A 22,592-nucleotide genomic window follows, 5' to 3' on the forward strand; every position below is an offset into this window, starting at 1 on the left:
TCATATCCCAGCTCTACAACTTTCTACCTGGGTGATTTGGTCCAAGTTACTTGACCTCCGTGTGTTTTTGTTGCTTTATCTATAAAATGAAGATAAAAGCATCAACTTGATAATGTAGGTGTGAGTATTAAATTAGATTTTACATGTAACCTTTAGCACAGTGCCAGGTAATTTGTTTTAAGTGGCTACTTACATATTTTCTGCATAAATGTTCTAAGGGTCTTCAGTCAATTCACAGCATAAAAATGGATCATGAAATGGAAGCAGCCCTCTACTTGAAAGCCAAGAAAATGAGAATCTAATACTGTTTTTTCTACTTGGTAGCTAATTGCTTTATGGGAGTTGTTGAACATATATTTGAACATTTTCAAGTTTAAAGCAAACTTGACAGAGGGTGGATTCAGTAAGTTCTTCAGGACTTTCCCACATTGGTCTAGGAACAAACGCTTTATTTGAATTGCGTTTGTGGTCATCATTTTGGAAAGCTAATTCTCAAGAGCTAGAGTACATCTATCAAAGGGATGAACTCAAGTGGGCCCTCGTGATATGGTGGGTTAATATAGCTTGAAAGTTTCATATGCAATCTAGGGAATGGATTGTAACAGAGAAGCAGGGATGTTTATAACTTTTAAGACTGAGTTTTACTTTAATATTTTACAGAAGCTCTTATCCTTATTGACAACATGCTTAATGGTATCTTGATACTTTCTTATTTGTGTGTGAGGGTTATCAGACATGGAATTAGGCCAAGGAGCTGTCATTAAAAGACCACTTCTTCTGATCCACATTTCCCAGGTGTCCGTCTATGCATCCCCAGACAAATGGAGTCAAACACATTATGCTCTGGAGGCATCACTGAAATTGCTTGATTTTTATGAGAAGTACTTTGATATCAACTATCCACTCCCCAAACTGGGTATGTTCAAACTCTACATCATTATCTTTCTTTTTGCTCATAGATATTGCTTTGATTTTTTTCTCTCATGCTTCTTTTCTATGAGCGGGATACACATTTCCCATCATGTTCCTCTCTATATGCAGGAAGCACACTTCCTACTGTGCTCCTCTTCTGTGGGAGGGAAACACTTCCCATCATGCTCCTCTTCTATGTCGGGAAATATACTTCCCACCTTGCTCCTCTTCAGTGAGAGGGAAACACTTCCCATCATGATTCTCTTCTATGAGCAGTAAACACACTTCCTACCTGCTCCTCTTCTATGCTCCAACAGCATTGATTTGGTTATGGGTTTTCATATATGTATACATATATGTGTGTGTGCATGTGTATATATATATATATATATATATATATTAGACATAAATAAATTTTCTGAAGCAATCTGTATGCCATATTTGTACAAGACCAGCAATCTTTTATGAAAGTTGCCAAAAGTTTGTGTAAACAGAGAATCGAAAACCATCCCTAAATCTGTTATCTATGTTGGTCATTGAGGTTAAAAGAAGACTATGACATAGATTTAAAAATAAAGATTTAGAAGGAACATTTCGATGTGGTCTTTACATGAAATGATACTCATAGTTTATCTCGGTTTTAATATTCTATCTTAAAAAATAAAAGATGTGTCCTAAATTTTATCCCACATCTTTAAGTAAAATAAAATTTGAAAGATGTGACTTTTAGAATGTTGCAGAGCATATAAAAACCGTGACTAAAGTTTCATAGTTTCTATAGATTAGTACTTAAAGTTCCTGATAGTGACAAAACATTTTTCCCCCCTTTGGGATATTAGAATATATTCCTTACTATGTTTTTCCTCCTCTCTCACCCAAACTCCCATGTACTTTCCTTAGAGAAGTTAAAAGGGACCATCAACTGGCATGCAGTTTTAGGCAAAAAAAAAAAAAAAAGAAAAGAAAAGAGGGAGACACCATTAAAAGATATATCCAGGGACTTATTTCTATAGTTTCTGAATCTCACTGTATTATTGTAGTGCATGTTCTATATACTCTTTTGTATGGATATACTACCCATAATTCATTGCTGTTCTCTGGGTCAAAAGTCAAGAAAAGATCTATAACAGCCATCAACAATCTTATGTTGTTCCTAAGAAATACAACCTTGAAGATCATATGAAACATTTTAAAAAAACTAACTGAAAAGAAGCATGCAGTGTAAGAAAAATAGAGTACATATAAACATGTCTAATGGCTATGGGAAAATAATTCAACGAATATAAAGTCATCAATGCAATTTAGAAAAAAATTTCCACATTTGAAGTGCTAATGAATACTAGTTTTATAAGTGCTAATTTAGTTTTTGATTGTGTTACAAATACTTGTTTTTATCCATTGAAATTAACCAGTATTAATTAACTCCAGACAATGTAATTACAAGCCAAATGACTTGGTTCATTTCAAACTTTAAAAAAAAATTATCTTCCAGAATGGACTAGCAGAATTCCAAGAGTAAATATTAGCCAGAAATTTTCTAACCTACGGGAATTTATTGGCAAAGGATGTACATGCAGATGTATATAAACACATAAATATAAATTAATGCATTCTGCCTGGGCTGCTTAAAGATGATTAGATTGCACTTTTTTCTAAGTCTTCCTTAAGAGGTAGAGGAAATATCAATGTTGAAAAGGAAATTGAGGTCAAAAAGAATCAATGCCCAGAGCTTTTTACCTCTACTGCCTTTCAGGGACACTTGCTCATAATAAAAGCCATATGTGCTTGAAATATGAATTAAAATATTGACTATAGGGATTGCTCCTAAAAGTTGTTCTCCCAAAACTGAAATCTTGTTTTTCTTTTTTTCCCTAGAAATTAGTTTGCTATGTGTTTTGATGAACCTCAAACATATTAGAAATTATTTGATAACTTTTATTTCTGAAGTTTTTCATTAGTACTAATATAAAATACAACATGATTGCTTTTAAAGAAGTTATTTTCTTGGTAGTAATGCACCCAAAATATGTTCAGAGTTCAACATTTTCAGATTAAATGTCAGTAGGTTACTTCAGCTGCAAAATTCAATTGGTAGAATTTATACCACTTGATAATGGGGACTGATTATTTTCTGTGTAACTATAAGATAGGTCAATGTTAAGACATTCTTGATATTTTCAGAAAGTCTGTCTACATAAACTGAAAGGATCATAACATATTCCGTAATGATCAAGTATGGTTGTTCTTATTTCTTAGACCTAATTGCTATTCCTGACTTTGGGCCTGGAGCCATGGAGAATTGGGGCCTCATTACATATAGAGAGACGTCACTGCTTTTTGATCCCAAGGCCTCTTCTGCTTCCGATAAACTATGGGTCACCAGAGTCATAGCCCATGAACTAGCACATCAGGTACTTGGCACTCATGATGTTATCTTGGTATTGGTCCAAAAGAGCATTATGTAGAACACCACCAATCTTCCTAAGACAGCATAAATTATATCATTTCCTTTTTAGAGGAGAACTTAGAGATTACCAAACCCAGCACAGTATGTCCAGTAGCAGAGCACTCAGTCTCTAGACTACGGAACTCATACTGGAATTTTACCACAAAAGAAGCAGTCTCTAAGTTTATCCTCTAAAACCCTTTGAAGCAAAACCTTCAAATGTTCTTTGGGAAGAGAAAGGTGATAACTATGGAGACACATAGAACTGAAAACCCTACAATTACATATTTGCACTAAAAAAATTTCTCCTTATACCCCCTAGTACTCTGGTACTTCAATCTAGGGCAAAATCGATGTTTCTTCAGTTGGAGCCTGTGATTATATAGACATATGAAAAATTTCAAGTCAAGTACTCATGGAATGCTGACCCTGGGCATGCTACCCAACTCTCTGAAGTTCAGTGTCTCCATTTATAAGTAAAGTTAATAGTAGCTCCTGCTTCATAAAACTGTTGTGAAGATTACAGATAAAGATGGTATCTGTGCCTGTCTTGATAGGTGTTGGATATTAATAATGACAATAATGAAAAGTACTTACATGACTAGTATTTCTTGCAGAATAAGATATTCAAGGGCCATCTATCAACATTATATTACATACAAATATAGAACTGTAAAACTAGGTCTATAGATATCAGAGACTATTTTCACTCTATTTCCTTTCTGAAAACTCTCAGTAATTTAGTGAATTATTAAAGGCATGAAAATTCTCTTTCACCGTGTGGGCAAATATCATTCCATTGTAGAAGCTGGTAAAATCTGTTGTTTAAAAATTTTAACTTTTATCATAACCATAATAATAAGGTTTTTATTTTGTTTTGTTTTTTAAGCCATAAACTCAGTACCAAGTTGCACAGAGAGCCATTCTCAGCACTGCATTTTGAGAATATACAGGCTGTCTGGTTCAGAATCTCCCCACTGGCCTATTTTAGGTGTTTTGATCATTAGTCACCAGGAGCTCTAAAGCACTTAACTGAGTCTAGGGATTTCTAATCTTTCTGCCCAATGTTTGTAGGGAAATGGTCTGAGAGCTCTACCTCTGAGGCTCCATGCTCCCTTTGGGCCTTCCTATAATAGTTTCTGTTCCATGAAGATGTAAAGTCTTGGGCAGAAGCAGCAGACAGCACTGGAATTTCTGCCTTGACTATTTTGTCTCCCCATATAACCCTGTCACTCTGTGTATAACCCTGGCAAGTACTCCTCAGTGCCAACTGGCTGAGTCAAGAGTCCTTAGTGTGGCATACAAGGTCCCCATGACTAAGCCTCTCTTTACTTTTCTCCAGTCTTGTCTCTTACCTATACCCTAAGCTTTGGTCATCCAAGACCACCTACCAATTTCCAAACATACCAGGTCATGTCACCCCTCTGTGCCTTTGCTCCTGCTACCTGATACTTCATATACCTGAGGATCCTTTACAAGGCTCAGAAGACGAGTCACTTCCTAACTGTCCTACATACTCTCCTAGCAAAACCGATTATTTCCTCCTAGAATCTCTTCTGCTTCTGACAGAGACATTGAAAGAACCTACAATGCTTGATGTATTTATTGTTTGCTGGTTGACTACCACCATTTGTACTGAGACAGTGGCTATATGACACATACCTTTGTATTTCTAACTAATGGCATGGTTCCAGAAACACAGTAGGTTCTCAGTAGTTATTTACAGAATGAATGAATGAACTATTCTTACTAACTGTTGAAGTAACCAGAATCAGTTAACTGTACTTCTCATATTTACCAATCCTCAAATTAATAAAACACTTCCTCTCCCTTCCCATGGATACCCTTAGAAAGATCGGTGCCCACTTGCAAAATAATTTGAGGGTTGTCAGAAAAAGAATAGAGCCTAAAATGTTTCTAGATGCTACAGTCCTAGAATTGTCTGTTCTATAACTATAACAAGGCTTGTCTGAATGTCAAAATCTTGGTTTAAACTTTTGGTCTTTCTGGAATTTGCAATCTTAACATACATATACTAGATGCACATATAGGCTAACTAAGGAAATAAAACATAAAAGTGTATGAAAGAATAATAATATCTAAAATGTGTGATCAAATATAGGTCAAGGGTAAATATTTAGATTATTCCTATGTATTCTTTTTATTTTTGTGTGTATATATATTTTAATCTTAGAACTTTATTCTTTCTAGTAGCCAAGTTAATTCCCAGGAGTAAGTCAGGGGCTGGGGATAACAACTAAATTTGTTCATAACTATTATTATGTAAGAATCTTAGAGTCCTAAATGAATTATTTTGTGTCTTCTCAGTACCTGCTACTTAATATAAGAAGGTGACTTCAACAAGAATATTTTGTTTTATATTTCTCCTTACTCTGTCATCGTATCTCCTAGACAAAGTGTTATTTTTCTCATTATGCAAGAAAGAAAAACTACCCTCCACAAAGTGTTTCATTTTCTTCCTTAATATTAAATCTAATGGCTAGAAAGTGTTGGGCAGGTAGAATGATAGTTGGAGAGTCAGAGGCATTAAGGGCACAGAAGAAAGAAATGGAAAGCAAGCAAAAATGCGGTGGTGGGAATGAGAAGGCAAGGAAATCAGTAGAAGGAAAATCAGACAGAAAGGGGCAGCAAAGATTAAGGAGATACCTTAACTCTTAGTAATTTCTCAAAAAAGAAGTTTTTTACTACAGCTAATTGTTTTTATTTATTTGTTAAACTTCTAACGACATTCAGTTTTTACCTCCTAGTGGTTTGGCAACCTGGTTACGATGGAATGGTGGAACGATATTTGGCTCAATGAGGGTTTTGCAAATTACATGGAACTTATCTCTGTGAATGCTACGTATCCAGAGCTGCAATTTGTAAGTTCTTGATTCTGTGTGTCATACCATATGCCCTTAAGAATCATCAATTTACTATTAAAATTTGGAGTGAAGTTTAAAGAGAAAACTCCATAAAGTTGTGTGTTTTGAACATACGGTGTTTTGTTTGATATATAAAACTGATCACAGAACTGGATAAAATATTGGTGGTTTTAGAAAACAATCAGCATAAATCTCTCACCCAAAAGTTTGTGGACAGAAAGGGCAAACTAGCACAAAAATCCAGCTGTGTATCTGGGGTGAGAGAAAAGAACATTACTGTCCATGTACATTCACAAGGCAGTGACCTTGGCTACTAGGTTCTGTGCAGAGTTCTTGGTATGTAACCTGAATTGAACATAATTGGGGGCACACTCCTCTAGCATTTCCAAAAGGCCTGTTGGCTTCCTCAAAATGTGTGAAAGGATGTCTTCAAGCACATCTTTTTTTGGATGGATATAGTGGTCTGAACACTTCCCAAATCCACATATAGAGGTAGTTAGTAATGTTAATTAGGTCTTTTAGATATCCATTTAGCCCAGTATAATACAGATGCAAGCAGACATAGATTCAAAATCAGGGTCTTGTTATTGTCTGTATGCCAGTTTAAACCACTTAAACCAACTGGTTTAGTGCCAAACCCTCATATGTTCTCATTTATAAAAGATATACACTGCATCTCCCTTTCAGAGGTATTGAAAGGATTTCAGATGATGAATCCTAGCACACAGTAAGTATTCACTAAATGGAAATCATTATTTTTTATTTCTGGACTCAAGGACTTGGTACAAAGTAAGCATTCAGACAATGTATGGAGGAGTGTTAGGTTCATATCTTTCTAAAACAGAAAAATGGTGAAAAGGGAATATATAAAGGGAAAAAACATCTTGCAAGAATTCTTACCTCTAAGAACATCTTACTAAACCTAACATGTTTTCTGTTGCTTTTAGAGTGTCAAATAGAAACTAAAACTATTTTTTTCTCCCATCTAGGATGATGATTTTTTGAATGTGTGTTTTGAAGTAATTACAAGAGATTCGTTGAATTCATCTCGCCCTATCTCTAAGCCAGCAGAAACTCCTACTCAAATACAGGAAATGTTTGATGCGGTTTCCTACAACAAGGTCATAAATATTATGTGCAGGGGGAAGCTCTGTTTTCAGGAGAAATATAATGACTATAAATCAGCAATTTAGAGCCGGGCTCGGTGGCTCAGCCTGTAATCCCATGCCTTGGGAGGCTGAGGTGAGTGGATTGCCTGAGCCTGCGGGTTCGAGACCCGCCTGGGCAACTTGGCGAGACCTCATCTCTACAATACATTAAAAAAAAAAAAATTAGCCGGGTGTGGTAGCGCGGGCCTGCAGTTCCAGCTACTTGGAAGGCTGAGGCAGAAGGATCGCCGGAGCCCAGCAGGTCAAGGCTGCGGTGGCTGGGAGTGGCCACTGCACTCCAGTCTGAGTGATGGAGTGAGACTCCAACTCAAAAAAAAAAACAAAAAACAAACACCAAAATCAGCAATTTTATGCCATTGGTGCCAGTTGCTGTTACCTGCTTCATTTTTTATTTGCTATTCATTGTTCAGACATCACAGATTCTATAAAATGTAAGCTTTCTTTAAAAACATATCATACCAACTCCACTTTTGCTTTATCTCTCTCTGTCTTTTTAGGGAGCTTGTATTTTGAATATGCTCAAGGATTTTCTGAGTGAGGAGAAATTCCAGAGAGGTCTAATTAGCTACTTAAAGAAGTTCAGCTATAGAAATGCGAAGAATGATGATCTGTGGGGCAGTCTGTCAAGTGTAAGTCATGTGTTGGTAACAGTAGATTGTTGTGAGGTCTAAAAAGTGACAGGATAATTATGAAGGTTTATAAATAGTTATATCGTCAGGCAACACTATTTATTCTGCTTGCTAGGCTGTCAGGGTCCAGAGATGGCAGTGTCTTCTTTTGCTCCTGACATCACTAGACTAGGACGTCACACTAGGAGGGCCACGGGGTCTCATTACTTGACTTTCCTTTCTTTGGTTTCCCTTCTATGGCTAATCCTACACGTTTATCTCCTCTTATTCCAAAATCTTTAATAACTATAATTTCTACCATATCGTCTAATCTTCTCTGCCATATTTTGAGACTGATCTCTTCCCTGCTCAACGTTTTTCCCCAGAACTGGGTGAAGCATTTTCTCCCTCTTAAGGAGGAATCTTGCTCAATTTCTGTATTATTGCACTTTTATTTCTAGTACCCTCGCTACCCTTCCACTTTCCAAGAATTTCCAATGCTATCCATCTTTCAAGACCCAACTGAGATTTCACTTCCTTCTTACAGATTGCTCCAGCTCTCATTGGTTTGTGTCTCTGCTAAATGCTTAGAAGTGCACTAATGATGTGTTCCATACAGTAATACTCTCTTTTATTGTTTTTATTAGTTCAATAATAATAATTTGCTTAAGAAAAAAAATCATATCTATAGCATCTAGCATACTGTTGATTCTACACTAGTGATTAATATTAATGATTGATTAAAGAACTTATGATCTCTTTGTCTTTGGGATTCATGCAGATAATAGGAAAGACAAAGCAAAAAGCATTCAATCAACACAGATGATAATAATTTTTAAAATAATTTAATATTTTCAACTGCAAAGAAAATAATTTTTTGTAGAATTATTGAACTGGGAGCACTCATGCCTACAGGTAGAAAAACCCTAAGCCCTTATAGACAGAAGAGACCCTTTCTTTTTTTAAGGCACTTTTGTCCTTTTATAAGGATGTGAGAACCTGAAGTACAGTAATAATATTGCTCAATATTTGTGTAGCACTTTACAGTTTAATGCTCAGTTCATGAGCATTGTCTCAGTTGGTATTTTTGTATCCATATAAAGCACCCGTGGTCCAATTTAAGTGTGCTCTTATGGTTAAAGAAACAAAATTCATACTCAGTGATCTATCACAGAAACAAAAAACGTAATACCATATGTTCTCACATATAAGTGGACCCTGAACATTGATTATAATACTATAAGACAGGGTTTGGCAGTAGCGGGACACTGCCAGGTGAGGAAGCGGGGCAACACATCAATAAGAGTACCTGATCTCAAACCAGGCAAAGTGGGGACCAAAGGGAGGCTCAAACTTTAACTGTACAATGACCACTTAGCTACCTAATCCTGAAGTGTACTCCGTATCTTTAAAATTAAATTAAATTAAATTTTTAAAAAGAAACAAAATTCAGCAATCAAAACTTCTTTCACAGTAGCTCAAAATTTTTACTTGAATTTCTTGAATATCATGAGATGGGTTGAAATACACAGTCCTTGGTAATACTTATTAAAAGTGCTCCCTACTACCCCTTTTTTGGTCACCTCCTGTCAATGACCCAGATGCTCTTTCTCCACAATTTCTCCCAAACCTTTCAACAAAAAACTTCATGTTACTTCTCTCTTCTATCCATCTCTTTCTCCCTCTCCCTCGGTGTGTGTGTCTGTGTGTGTGTGTGTGTATAAACATCAATTTATAACAAGGAAGAATCTGTCATTTGGTGCAAACTGATGGTATGGGAGGATTAAAAAGAAAATGTGACCAGAAATTGCAGGATTATTTTAGGTCAGTAGTAAAGATTCCTGATTCCTGTGATTTTTTGGTCATATTATGCTTAAACCATTTCAAAAGATAAAGTAGACATCTTTACCCCACTTTTATAGATGAGAAAGCTAATACTAAGCAGGAGATTTGCCCAAGGTCACCAAGTTGGTGATGGAGCTAGCACTTAAAATTGTCTTCTGACTCTAAGTCCAATATTCATTCTTTCAATTACATCACAGCTACCTCCTAGTTATCAGAAAAGTTCCCAATCAACCTTCTTCTAATGGTCCTAAGTTCTAACCAACCCCCTTCTGATGCCAAAGGATTCTGTAGCATGAAAATAATAAATTCCTGAAAATATCTTACTTCTCACTGTGGCACATAAATAAATTTCTAAAACATGTCAATAGCAACTTAAGTATCAAAACAATTATTTGCTGTTATTTTTCATGCCATCATTTAATAACATTTGAGAGCCTTAATATGTATTTAATTTTTTCTCATCTGCAGTTCCCCTTAGAGCATTAACAACTGGTTTTATTCAAGGGTCATTTGCCAAGTTGATAGTTGTCTTAGGTCTCATTTCATTACAGTTTAGCTCAAAATGTATTTAGCCTCCACTACATACTACTGTGACAGCCATTGTAGAATTGGATACCCAGGTAAGCAAAGGTGTTTCCCTTATTGTCAAGGAATTTGCAATGTGACAGGGGAAAGTTAATAGTACTCTAGACAGAGTTGCCTAAATGCTAACCAGAGACAATGGACAATGAAAAAGTAAAACAGGAATTTTCCCAGGCAAAAGAGAGGACATGAATGGAAACTTCAACAACGTGATTCTTCCTTAAAACAGTTATTGACCTCATTGAATTTCTTTAGGAAAATTTTTACACACACACACACACACACACACACACACACACACACACACACGGGAAAGAAAACCCCAAAATTTATTTCTTTTAAAAATGTGTATTTATTCTTATATGTTTAAACTTCAGTCACCTTCAAAGTTCTCTCCATTCAATGCACACACCTATTGAGATGCTTTTACTACTGCTCAAAAACTTGTTAATTTTGATGCCTTTTAGTGCTTCTGTTGTTTTTTGTTTCCATCTGGGGAAAGAAACAAACAAAAAATTTGCTTAGGGCAAAATCAGGTGACTAGGGAGGATAGGCATGGGAGTCATGCTGGTTTTGGTCAAAAACTACTGAATACTCAGTGCAGTGTGGGCAGGTGCTTTCATAAATCACTCATCATGAAATGGATAAACACGCTGAAAAATTCTAAAAAAAAAAATTTAACTGAAGCCAAAAGCAGCCTCTTCAAACAACACTAACTGCTACTCTGATACTGATGGATTCCTAGTACACTTTCAGCAAAGAAAGCTTAACTTAAGTATCAACAAGGGGCTTACCTTCCAAAATATTCTGGTGGTTTTTTGGGGGCGGGGTCTCCCTTCGTATGTACACAAAACAACAAAAAAAAGTCTTTTGTGCATTTCTTTTCCAGCTCACTGCAAATAGCCCTTTTTTTCATGCTCATCATTGTGTCTACATGAATATCTTCATATAGCTATACGAATAAATGTCTGCATTCATGTCTAATATGCATATTCAGCCAACCACCAGTGCGTACAAAAAATGTATGTACATGGCAGTACTTTTTTCTTCCTGTTTTATAGAGTTGTGTAGAAGGTGATTTTATGTCTGGAGGAGTTTGTTATTCTGATTCCAAGATGACAAGTAACATGGTAAGTATAAAGAGAATTATAGAGTGGAAGGTATCTGTGGAATAAGCTGCCCTGGAGTGAATATGACACATAGAGTCACCCACCTGTCCCTTTAAACAGCTGAAGAGGCCAGGCACAGTGGTTCATGCTTGTAATCCTAGCACTTTGGGAGACTGAGGTAAGAGGATTTCTCGAGCCCAGGAGTTTGAGACCAGCCTGGGCAACATAACAAGACCTCGTGTCTACAAAAAAATTTTAAAAAGTTAACTGGGTGTGGTAGCACACTCCTATAGTCCCAGCTACTCAGGAGACTGAGACAGGAAGATTGCCGGAACCCAGGAGATTGAGGCTGTAGTGAACCATGGATCATGCCATGGCATTCCAGTGTGGGTGACAGAGTGAGACTCCAACTCAAAAACAAGCAAAAATAAACAAAAAACTGGAGAGAGACTTTCCAATTGTCCTTGAAACAAAGCTAACTGAAGGGGAAATGCTCATGCTATTTAGGGAGATGCTGCTGCTGCTACTGTGTTTTTGCTGTTATAGTTCAGCATTCCCACAAATTCACTACTAGCTAAAAATATCTCAGATCAAAATTCTTTTGAGTGGTTACTACTGTGTTGGCATCCCTTAGGCACTGAAAAATGTGTGTTATTAGGTTTGGAAATAGAATGTATAACTTTCTTTTTCCTTACTTCTGGGAAATTAGAGAACTAGAGGAGGAAGAAAAAGTCCTTGTGTGGGTATAAAGGCAAACTTTTAATTAAGGAGTCATGGTGATCCCCTAAATTATGTTTTCTAAAGGAAGATTCAGCATCATACAGTGGTCAGAAACCTGTGCTAGAAGCATGACACCTAGAGGTTTTGTTTTCCATTCTCTCTACCTCTGTTGATATAAAAAGTTCTGTTGAAATATTTAAAGCTTCCTAAAGACAGAAATTTCCCTTCTAAGTCGCCCCTCCTGGATTCTGGTTATTACAGTAGAGGGATTTTTGTTTGTTTTGTTTATTTTATTTTTGTAAGGGGGCAGGAGGCTTTTGTCTCAACTCCTTCCTCACTGACTTTTCTTGCCACGTGTGAACGCTGCAAAATCCCATCTATATCCTCATTCAGGCAATTTGCAGAGAGCAGCCCTGGCATAGTCAGCGCTAATCCTGCTGCCTGGATTGCCTTTCCTGAGAGACCCACCTGAGTTCTTTCTTCCCCAAGCATTGATTCTGGCTTCCAAGGAGATGGAAGCTTCTGATCTCTGTTGGGATTCTCTCCTCTCTCCTGCGTTACCAAAGCCACTTGTCATTTCAGCTCACATTTCTAGGGGAAAATGTGGAGGTCAAAGAGATGATGACTACGTGGACTCTCCAGAAAGGAATCCCCCTCGTGGTGGTTAAACAAGACGGGCGTTCACTCAGACTACAACAGGAGCGCTTCCTGAAGGGGGTTTTCAAAGAGGACCCTGAATGGAGGTCCCTGCAGGAAAGGTGGCTGTTTTTCTTTTCTTGGTCTAGCTTACCTCATCTCAGTTTGCTCATTAGTTTGTTAGCTTTCTCTCAGTTCTTCTAGTAACTTTGTAGGATGGTAGTTCTACATAGGAATCAAAGACTGAAACTAGTTTAGATAATAGATTTTAAAAGCTTCAGCTGGCCCAGGCTACTTTTTCAGAAACCCCATTCTCAGATTCCATGTAGCCTTCAGAACCTCAGTTCTGATGCAAAGGGTGGTTAGTTATATGAAGGGTACTCAAAAGAACCTGGCCTTTATTTATTTTAAAAAAGTGTATTTACTACTACATTTTAAAATCCAGTTACCTTCAAAGTACTTTCTGTTTGATGCAATATAACTATCGAGATGCTTTTCCCACTACTCAAAACAATTTTTGAACTCATCAATTTTGATACCTTTTAGCGTTTCTGCCATTTTTTGCTTCACTTTCTCATATTGGCAAAACGTTTCCCTTTGAGGAGTTTTTTTCATCCAGGGAAACAAACAAAAGTTGCTCAGAGTGGAGATCAGGTGAACAGGGAGGTTGGGGCATGGGGATCATGCTGTTTTTGGTCAAAAACTGCTGAACACTCATTGCAATGTGGGCAGGTGTTTTGTCATGGGGAAGAACAAGTCACCTGCTTGCCACAACTTGGGACATTTCTCAAGAATGTAGTCTCCCACAACAACGCTAACTGATACACTGATATGGATGCTTCCGAGAACACTTTCCTAGTGGGAGAAGCTTGTACTACAAGGAGCCTGCCCTCCAAAAAGATAATTCTGGGTTTCAGGGATCCCCCTCATATTTCTATTATGATGCACTGACTTCTGGGCCCTAATAAGGTGTGCCACTGGCCTATACCTAGGAAGTGTATGATAACTATGCTTCTTATCAAGAAAAGATATTCCCTAGGTGATAAATTAGTTGCTAAGACCTCCTAAATGTAATGTCTTAAAACATAGGACGTTCTTGGTAATAATGAAAGCAAACCCTGTTAAACACACTGACATCTCATTCACCAGGCTATACTGAGCAAATGTGTTAAAGGCTTTACTAAAATCAAGAGACAACACTGTCCACATTTCTCTGATCAGTTAGCCCTGTTAATAAGACAAATGAACTTAATCTAAAATGAAACTATCCAATTGAACTTGTGCTGGTTCTTATGAGGATTATTTAATTTTTTAATGAACCTCACTGTTTAGCAATCAAGTCTAGAATGTTTCTGAGAATCAAGCAAAGCTGAACTGTTTAATGCATAAAATATATGGGGATTTTGTTTGTTTGTTTCATCAGTTGCATATTTCTAATCCAAGGGTAACCCTTATGCCAATTCCATTTTTCTGTATGTCCTTCTGAAGACCTCGGACAACTTAGACAACACATAACTTGGTAAAACAGTGTGAGAAATTTAATGCCTGATTCATTATTGGGAAATCAGGACTCACGATTTTTTAACTTATCAAAACATCATGAAAGAGTTAAAAACTGTGGATGACCCAGAATAACAAATATCTACTTTAATAATCTGTATTTTTCCTCTATCTGGGGCAGTATTTATACAACTCATATAAAATGATTACCCTTTGATTCATGACTACTCAAACTCATGAAGCTCTATTTACCCTCCCTCTACCACCAGATGTGTTTATCTGGAAAAAAATCCTTTCTCTTCTGTAGCCAAGGCGCATTCATTAATCCCAATCCACTGGGTCTTTGCAATATATATGTGTCCATTTTTACCTTTTTGTGTAAAGATTTCAAGTTTGCTGGTTAATTATCTGTACTCTATGGGTAGCATGTAGATCACTTTTCTCTGATCTCTACAAGACTAGATGGAGTTAGTATATGCCATTTCCTCTATTTTATAATTTTCTAAGGATTGACGTGTACTTTCTCAGTTACTTTCCCTTCCGTTTTATACCTGTTGTGTTATCAAACACACAAGTTTACATGTGTAGGATTACACATGTAAACTTATTTAATAAATTCTAGAGGCTGCTAGAAAATTAATTTAAAAAAATAGAAAATTTCTCTTCTTTTCTATGGTAAGGTCATATCTGAAGTCTTTTCCTCCATCTATCCTGCTTTTCTGCTCTCTGGATTTAGCCCTCCTGCAGAATCTAGGTTGAAGCATTGTACCCATTTCTTTGCAGTCATTAAGCAGTTGAGAGATTAGATGCGAGTTGTTCTGCTGAACAAAAGAATATGTTTTTAAAAATTACTGGAGTAAGTTTTTGTTTTGTTTTTTCCTCTTAAGACTTTCCTTACAGCTTTAGTTTGGTTGTCTGAATCAACATCAGACTCTCAGAGTTCTGAAAACATGAAGGATATATTGTATTATTTTCTGAAACAGCAGAATTTGTTATGGTGTGAGATCATGGCAGCAAATGACACAGGTGTTTGTGGCAGAGTTCAACAGAGTATGTATTGCTGATCCTCCATAATCATCACGGAAGAAATTTTTACAAACTTAAGGATATGCTGGTCTTAGCTTATAAAATGTGCACAGGAAGGGTGCTTAACTGTCTTTTACAATCTTTAACAGCCTATCTGAATCTGCCAATGTGAAAATTGAAAAGGTCATTTATTTAGTCTGTAACTATCTTTACTTTCTTACATAGGTACCTGTGGCATATCCCACTGACCTACTACACGAGTTCCTCTAATGTGATTCACAGACACATTCTAAGATCAAAAACAGGTAACTAACTAATCAGCCAAACAGGTGTTTCAGTGCTGAAATTAAACATGTTTGGAGCTATTTGAAGGAAAGATACTGTAAGTAAATCTAATAACAAAAGATTTACATTTCGGATAAGTTCTCATGTGTTATTTACTAAAATAATCCTTCAGCTAGAAAGTCTGAATTTTTCAATCAGTGGGAAGTTCTCTTGTGCTTTCAACACTTAGAAATAGTTTTGAATAAATATCTATAAAGAAACAAACCCATAAATAAATGATGGAATCCTATCTTATGTCTTTCAATACCCACTAATCCATTTTCATGAATTATGCATGAGGCAAAAATGTTTAGTGGAAAAAAGCATACACTTTGAATTTAATTTCAAATTCTCATTCTGTCACCAATTAGATGTGTGACCTTAAGAAAATTTTTTTAATTCCTCCTGAGCTTCGATTTTTTTCATCTTATTTTGAATGAAGACTAGGTCTCACAAAGTTGTTGAGAGAATATTATAATTTAATTTTACCGCCTAGCATAATATATACCATATTTTAAAATATGTAATATAATTTTAATTTTTCTTTAAACACTTTACTAAAATTTGAAAGGTTTCTCATCACAAAATCATGTTGAATTTGTAGTCTCTATTTCACTGAAATGGAAAATGGATCATCTATTTACACGTACATATTCAATGACTAGTAACTAAACCTTGAGTCAAGGGCACCAATAAATTAATAAATTAAGCCAAATTTTAGTTATGTTTGCCATCTGGCTTCTGGGTCCTTGCATGCCTCTTACACTGGCATAGACTATTTATGAGAACAAATCAGGAGTTCTCGTCCTGTGAATTAGTGTATTAATTTAATTAGATGATCTTTCTCCAGAAGTTCATCCAGTAGACTGTAAAAAGGAATATCACAACTCTTCTAAATCTGTCTTCTGGCCAGATGTGGTGGCTCACACCTGTAATCCCAGCACTTTGGAGAATGAGATGGGAGGATCTCTCAAGGTCAGGAATTGAGACAAGCTTGGACAACATAGTAAGGTTCCATCTTTACAATGATAATAATCATAATTTTTAAAAATTAGTCAGGTGTGCTGACACATGCCCTGTTGTCCCAGCTACTTGGGAGGCTGAGCTAAGAGGATTCATCGAGCTCAGAAGTTCTAGGCTGCAGTGAGCTATGATTGTGCCACTGCGTTCCAGCCCGGGTGTTAGAGTGAAACCCCCTCTAAAAAACAAAACAAAACTATTTTCCCATTGACTTATTAGTAACATGATTAAAACTAACAGTTTTGGAGAGGTTCCTGATGTGTATGTTGATAATGAAATGCCTATGGCATTTTCTTCCTTCTAGATACTCTGGATTTACCTGAAGAGACCAGTTGGGTAAAATTTAATGTAGACTCAAACGGCTATTACATCGTTCATTATGAAGGGCAAGGATGGGACCGACTCATTGCTCAGATGAATCAGAACCACACACTTCTCAGACCTAAGGACAGAATAGGTCTCATTCATGATGCGTTTCAGCTGGTTAGGTAATACAAATTTCATCTGACAAATTTTAGCAGTTCACAGGAAGTAACTGATCCATAGCCAGATAAGCTAGATTTCAGAATAAAATGTCCAGTGTTGATCATTCATTTGTTCTGAATCTAAATGGAGGTCAAATATTGGCCACTAGGCCAAAATCTACCTACTAATATAGTATTTTGACTCACACAGTGTTTATAAATTTAATACAATATTTTTAAATGTGGAGAACTTTATATAAAAATCTTAATTTCTGGACTCTCTTCAGCTGGATATTTGGCAACTGTAGTCCTTTATTCCCACAGGATAACCACAGAGGAGGGTGCAGTGAGCTAATCCCCTTTAGGCCAGGCCTGTAGCTTCCCATGCACCAAGGTCCAAACAGCACACAGTGTGCTGTTTCACTCACTTAGTGTGAACCCTCTAGGCATGTGAACTTTCAACCCCATGTTTAAAATGTGTTCATGCTAGTAGCTGTTATGCCAGATACCTGTGCAATCTCCTAAACAAAGAGTATCAGTATAGTCTTAACCTTTACAGTTTTATATGGGTTGTTAGCCTGCCGCACAATCTGTTACTTACGTGGGGAAGTCAGTATGAAACTGGTAGGGAAGTGAAGTAAGAATTGGCTGCTTATGTTTATTCCTCTCTATACTTCCCAGGAAAGAGAATGTTTTCTTTCCTTTTCTATTTATAATCAACAAAATAATGTGTAGAACAAATCAGGTCACAAGATCAACAATGGGGAGGGGGAAATGAGGATCAGATAGAATATTGTGTATTGTAAGCTTTTCCTATTCTGAGAATTACTATAATGTACTCACTTTATTCAGTGTGACATGTTTCCTTTTAGATGTTTGTTTAGGTCAGATTGAGGAAAGACATCTTTCAGGCAGGACTTCTCAGTACAATGGAATAATCTAGATAGCAGAGAGGAGTGAGGTGTAATCCTTAGCCCAGTGAGTCTCAAGAACATCATGGTAGCATGGCTCTTAGGAAGAACACCATTCTACATTTGAGCAAATACATGATAGGCTCACTAAGAAGTAGGCTACTGTTAGTTGAAGGAGGTTTGTCTGCTCAAATGAAAAACCCTGCACAGATTGTGGAGAAGGTAAATTAAAAATTTAAGACTAGGAAAAATGAAGAATATTGACAACTCAGCAAATGAAATCCCATCTTCTAAGTAGCTGTAAACTCTTTCTTGCTGTTTCTAGCCTACAGATTTATGGGTAGTCTAAATTTAGCAGGAGGAGCCCTACAGTTATTGATGCATTGGTGGGAAAACAATAATATTTTCTTTATTTGCCAGAGAGATTAATGAAGTTAAGGATACGAATTTTGGATGAAGACAGAAGAGTTTAAGTACTACCTTTTCACTTTTTGTTTGAGCTTGGGCACTTTTTTTAAAAACCTTTTTAAGTCTTCATTGTTTTAGTCTTGAAAACTTTAGTAATAATAATATCTAACATACAGCATTGTTTTGAGGATTGCATAAGATAATGCAGGTAAAACACTAAGTGCAATATCTGTTCAGTAAACGTCAGCTGTCAAAATTATTAGTATTTTCTATTACTAATTGTTTAAAATGTCATGAGTTGAGTAGGAAGAAGTGACAAACACTTCAAACAATTTGAGTTTGGGAAAAAAGCAGAATGCAAGTTTGTATATTATTATATTTGCAAGTACATGGGGAAAAAATAAATGAAAAAACCCAAAGGAATTTTTTCAAAATGCTGCTGGCGAATGTATAGGTAGTGAAATTATGAGCCTTTGTCTCCCTCTTTTCTAATTTTCAATCGTTTTATAATTTGTTCATATTTATTTATATTTCTTTTATAATAAAAATGATTGTCTAAGGAAACAAGTTAAAACTTGCAGGTCTTAAATATTTTTACTTGATATTCTCTTGCAATAGTATAAATCCCTTCTCTCTCTGTTCTATGAAATATTCACTTAAGAGTTAAAGGAAGTAACAGTAATCATGTTTAGTTTGGAGACAAAATTTGACCCAGCAATGGATATTCATTTGAATTAGATTTCCATGCTTTTAAAATATAATTTAAAGATTTGGGTGTTGTATGAATTAAGTGGAATTAAAATGACAACTTTAATTTCCTTACAGAAAAGCTGTATTTATTTCTTTTAGTCCCATACCTTAAAGAAAAAAACTCCAAATTGGCTCTTCAAAAATATAATTTTATTTCTCAAAGGTACAAACTAGCTGAAATTGTCTGCAAACAAATAGATGTAGTTTTTTTGCTGTTGGGTTGAAGTATATGCTTATACCTATGCTGATTCTTTAACCTAAACAAACATTTCAGATAACATTTTATGCATGGATTGAAGCAAGGGATAGAAAGTGAGAACCTAGATTTGTATTAAACAATTGAATAACTGTATGAATAAAAAAAGAGTCCTTTGTGAATTAATATGAAGATTAAAACAAATAGACAAATATAAAAGTAAAGATTTCTAATAATGGCATTGATTTTAGTAAGAAATTAACGAGGCCGGGATGAAAAGAAAGACAGGTTTACTGTAAAGCAGTTTTTAATGTGTCAAACGTGGATGATGATGATGACGACTTTACAGGCAGAGTCTTCCTCTGCCGCCAGCTGGAGTGCAGCTGTGTGATCTTGGCTCACTGCAGCCTTGAACTTCTGGGCTCAAGCAATTTTCCTGCCTCGGCCTCCCTGGTAGCTGGGATTATAGGCAAGCACCATTGACACCTGGCTATTTTTATTATTTGTAGAAATGGTGGTCTCCCTTAAGGTGCCCAAGCTGGTCTTGAACTCCTGGCCTCAAGTAATCCTCCCACCTCAGCCTCTCATAGTGCTGGAATCACAGGCATGAGCCTCTGATTCCAGCCCAAACATTCTTTTTTAAATTGTGACCTTGTTTCCTCCTGTGACTGATGCTAAAGTATTAGCTGCCCCACATATTATGGTTAGAAATAGTGACATTTTGTGGATTTGTTTCTTAAAAAAATACATCAGACCACGGAATCATAGAGCATGTGGTCTCACCCTGTCTTCAAAGTTTTTGAAAAATTTTTTCTAAGTCTGTTTTTAAGTAGTATGTCATCATGATCAAGAAGATTAAAGGCACAAAAAAGTTGGTTATTTTTCTATTTCCTTCTAGTTTCAATTCTTTCTTTTAAGATCAGAATTTAAAAATAAAAATCCCACAGGAGGCAGGCTATTATATTAATGATAAATTCAACAGAGACATGCTCTGTCCTGGAATCTGTTTCCACAGTACACGATTGTGTTAATCTGAGAGTTGGATGCTCACAAGAAGGGCTTGTAGAGCCTGTGTGGACGCACAACTTCCCAGAAAATATATGGGAACCATTTTGCAAATGTGAGTCTATCATGATTTGTTTCCTCTGTGGAAGACACTCCTGCATTTTGATACTCAGAATAATATTCTGTTGTTTATTCTTCTCATTGAAAGAGTAGAGGAGGTATATAACTTAAGAATCTAAATAAGATGAACATTTTTTTTGTCCTATTCACAATGATCACTGCTTCTCTGGTAAGTTAAGGACAAACATCAAAGAAAAAACATGGCATGACACCTGTCCTCAAAGTTCCAGATTTATTTGGAGAATCAAGTCAAACCCACACATGAAGTAATCAGAGAATGATATATGGAAGGAATTTGGTGTTAAACATTAAATTAGCTAATATTTGTTTCATTTGCTAACTTCTTACTATGTGTTAGGTATTACTCTAAGTGCTTTTATAAATATTAACTCATTTAACCCTCGCAAGTCTATTAGGAAGATACCTAATATTCTACCTATTACATAAAGGAGGTACCTGAGGTCCAGAGAGGTTAGGTAATTTGTCCAAGATCACACAGCTAGTCAGTGGCAGAGCCAGGATTTAAACCAAATGGCCTGGTTTTAATGAACTACTCTTGTTATTGCCTTCTATTTCATATTTATTTTCATATTTAAAATATTTTTAAAAATTAAGATATAGCCAGGTGTGGTAGCGCATGCCTGTAATCCCAGCATTTTGGAGGTGAAGTCAAGAGGATTACCTGAGCTCAGGGGTCTAAAACCAGGCTGAGCAACATGGCGAGACCTCATCCCTACAATAAATAAAAAATATCAGCCAGGCAAGGTGGCACATGCCTGTGGCTCCTGTTACTTGGAAAGCTGTGGTGGAAAGATCACCTGAGCCCAGCAGGTTGAGGCTGCGGTGTTTGTGAACGTGCCACTGCACTCCAGACTGGGCAACAGAGTGAGACTCCAACTCAGCAAATAAACAAACAAATAAATAAATAAAAAGTAAGATATGTACAAACCACTAACATCTGTTACATTATATCTCAGTGCAGGAAGGCTGACCCTGGACAAAGCCCTCGACATGACGCGCTATCTCCAACACGAAACAAGCCGCCCTGCACTTCTCAAAGGTCTGAGATACTTAGAGTTGTTTTACCACATGATGGACAGAAGGAATATTTCAGATGTCTCTGAAAACCTCAAGGTTTGTGTTACTTTTAGGAAATGTTTTGAGTCAATACATAGTGTCTGGAGGATCAGTGAGGCTCAGTCTATTTTGAGTTACGTCCTCGGGGTTAAAACATAGAGAAGTTGAGAAGACTGGCTGACTGTACAGCCTTAGCCACAGGCCCTCATGGTCAAGGCCCCTCATTCTTTGTTATTGTTGATTTGTTATTGTTGATTTGAAAAGCTAGATTCCAGTATCACGAGCAAAGCTTCTCTCCTAAAGGCAATTTTATCTCACAGTTGATAGTCTCCTCTTGGATAGGAACATAAGTCATATTTTAATGCAAAAACTCTATTGTGGGTGAAAGCCAAAAAGAGATGAGAAATATAAAGACAAGTAACTCTGTGTTTTGGGAAAAATTCATGCAGAAAGTTTGAGCCCTTTAGATGGGTACGAGCTGTGTTAAGAACTAAATTTAGCCTCTCTGTAAACCATCTCATATTTTCTGCAGCGTTACCTTCTCCAGTATTTTAAGCCAGTGATTGACGCGCAAAGCTGGAGTGACAAGGGCTCGATCTGGGACAGGATGCTCCGTTCTGCCCTCTTGAAGCTGGCCTGTGATCTGAACCATGATCCCTGCATCCGGAAGGCAGCTGAACTCTTCTCTCAGTGGATAGAATCGAATGGAAAATTAAAGTAGATCGAGACTTCTGCCCTATTCTTTGTTCTTTTCACTTTGATGTAAAAGTCTTTGATCAAGCAAGACATTAGATCTAAAACCTTTTAGTGAGGATAGAAAAAAAACATGCTGGGAATTACATATTCCGTTTCAGGCTCCCACATTGTAAGTGCTCGATA

At 36.5% G+C, this 22,592-nt stretch overlaps 1 protein-coding gene across 1 annotated transcript in view; it reads left to right on the forward strand.

Annotated features, from left to right (window-relative positions):
• ERAP2 (endoplasmic reticulum aminopeptidase 2) overlaps window positions 1-22,592 on the forward strand; it is a 40,113-nt gene that overhangs the window by 11,741 nt on the left and 5,780 nt on the right. Inside the window, exons 5-15 of the mRNA XM_008055045.2 lie at window positions 796-916; window positions 3,169-3,323; window positions 6,127-6,240; window positions 7,233-7,364; window positions 7,910-8,041; window positions 11,509-11,577; window positions 12,859-13,034; window positions 15,664-15,743; window positions 17,087-17,270; window positions 21,614-21,770; window positions 22,246-22,430. Of these exons, the coding sequence (XP_008053236.1) occupies window positions 796-916; window positions 3,169-3,323; window positions 6,127-6,240; window positions 7,233-7,364; window positions 7,910-8,041; window positions 11,509-11,577; window positions 12,859-13,034; window positions 15,664-15,743; window positions 17,087-17,270; window positions 21,614-21,770; window positions 22,246-22,430 (1,505 nt within the window). The remainder of the gene's footprint in view (window positions 1-795; window positions 917-3,168; window positions 3,324-6,126; window positions 6,241-7,232; window positions 7,365-7,909; window positions 8,042-11,508; window positions 11,578-12,858; window positions 13,035-15,663; window positions 15,744-17,086; window positions 17,271-21,613; window positions 21,771-22,245; window positions 22,431-22,592) is intronic.

The sequence above is a fragment of the Carlito syrichta genome, unplaced genomic scaffold (assembly GCF_000164805.1).
Source record: "Carlito syrichta isolate Samal-C Ts95f unplaced genomic scaffold, Tarsius_syrichta-2.0.1 Scaffold301643, whole genome shotgun sequence".
In the NCBI taxonomy this organism is placed as follows: Eukaryota; Metazoa; Chordata; class Mammalia; order Primates; family Tarsiidae; genus Carlito; species Carlito syrichta.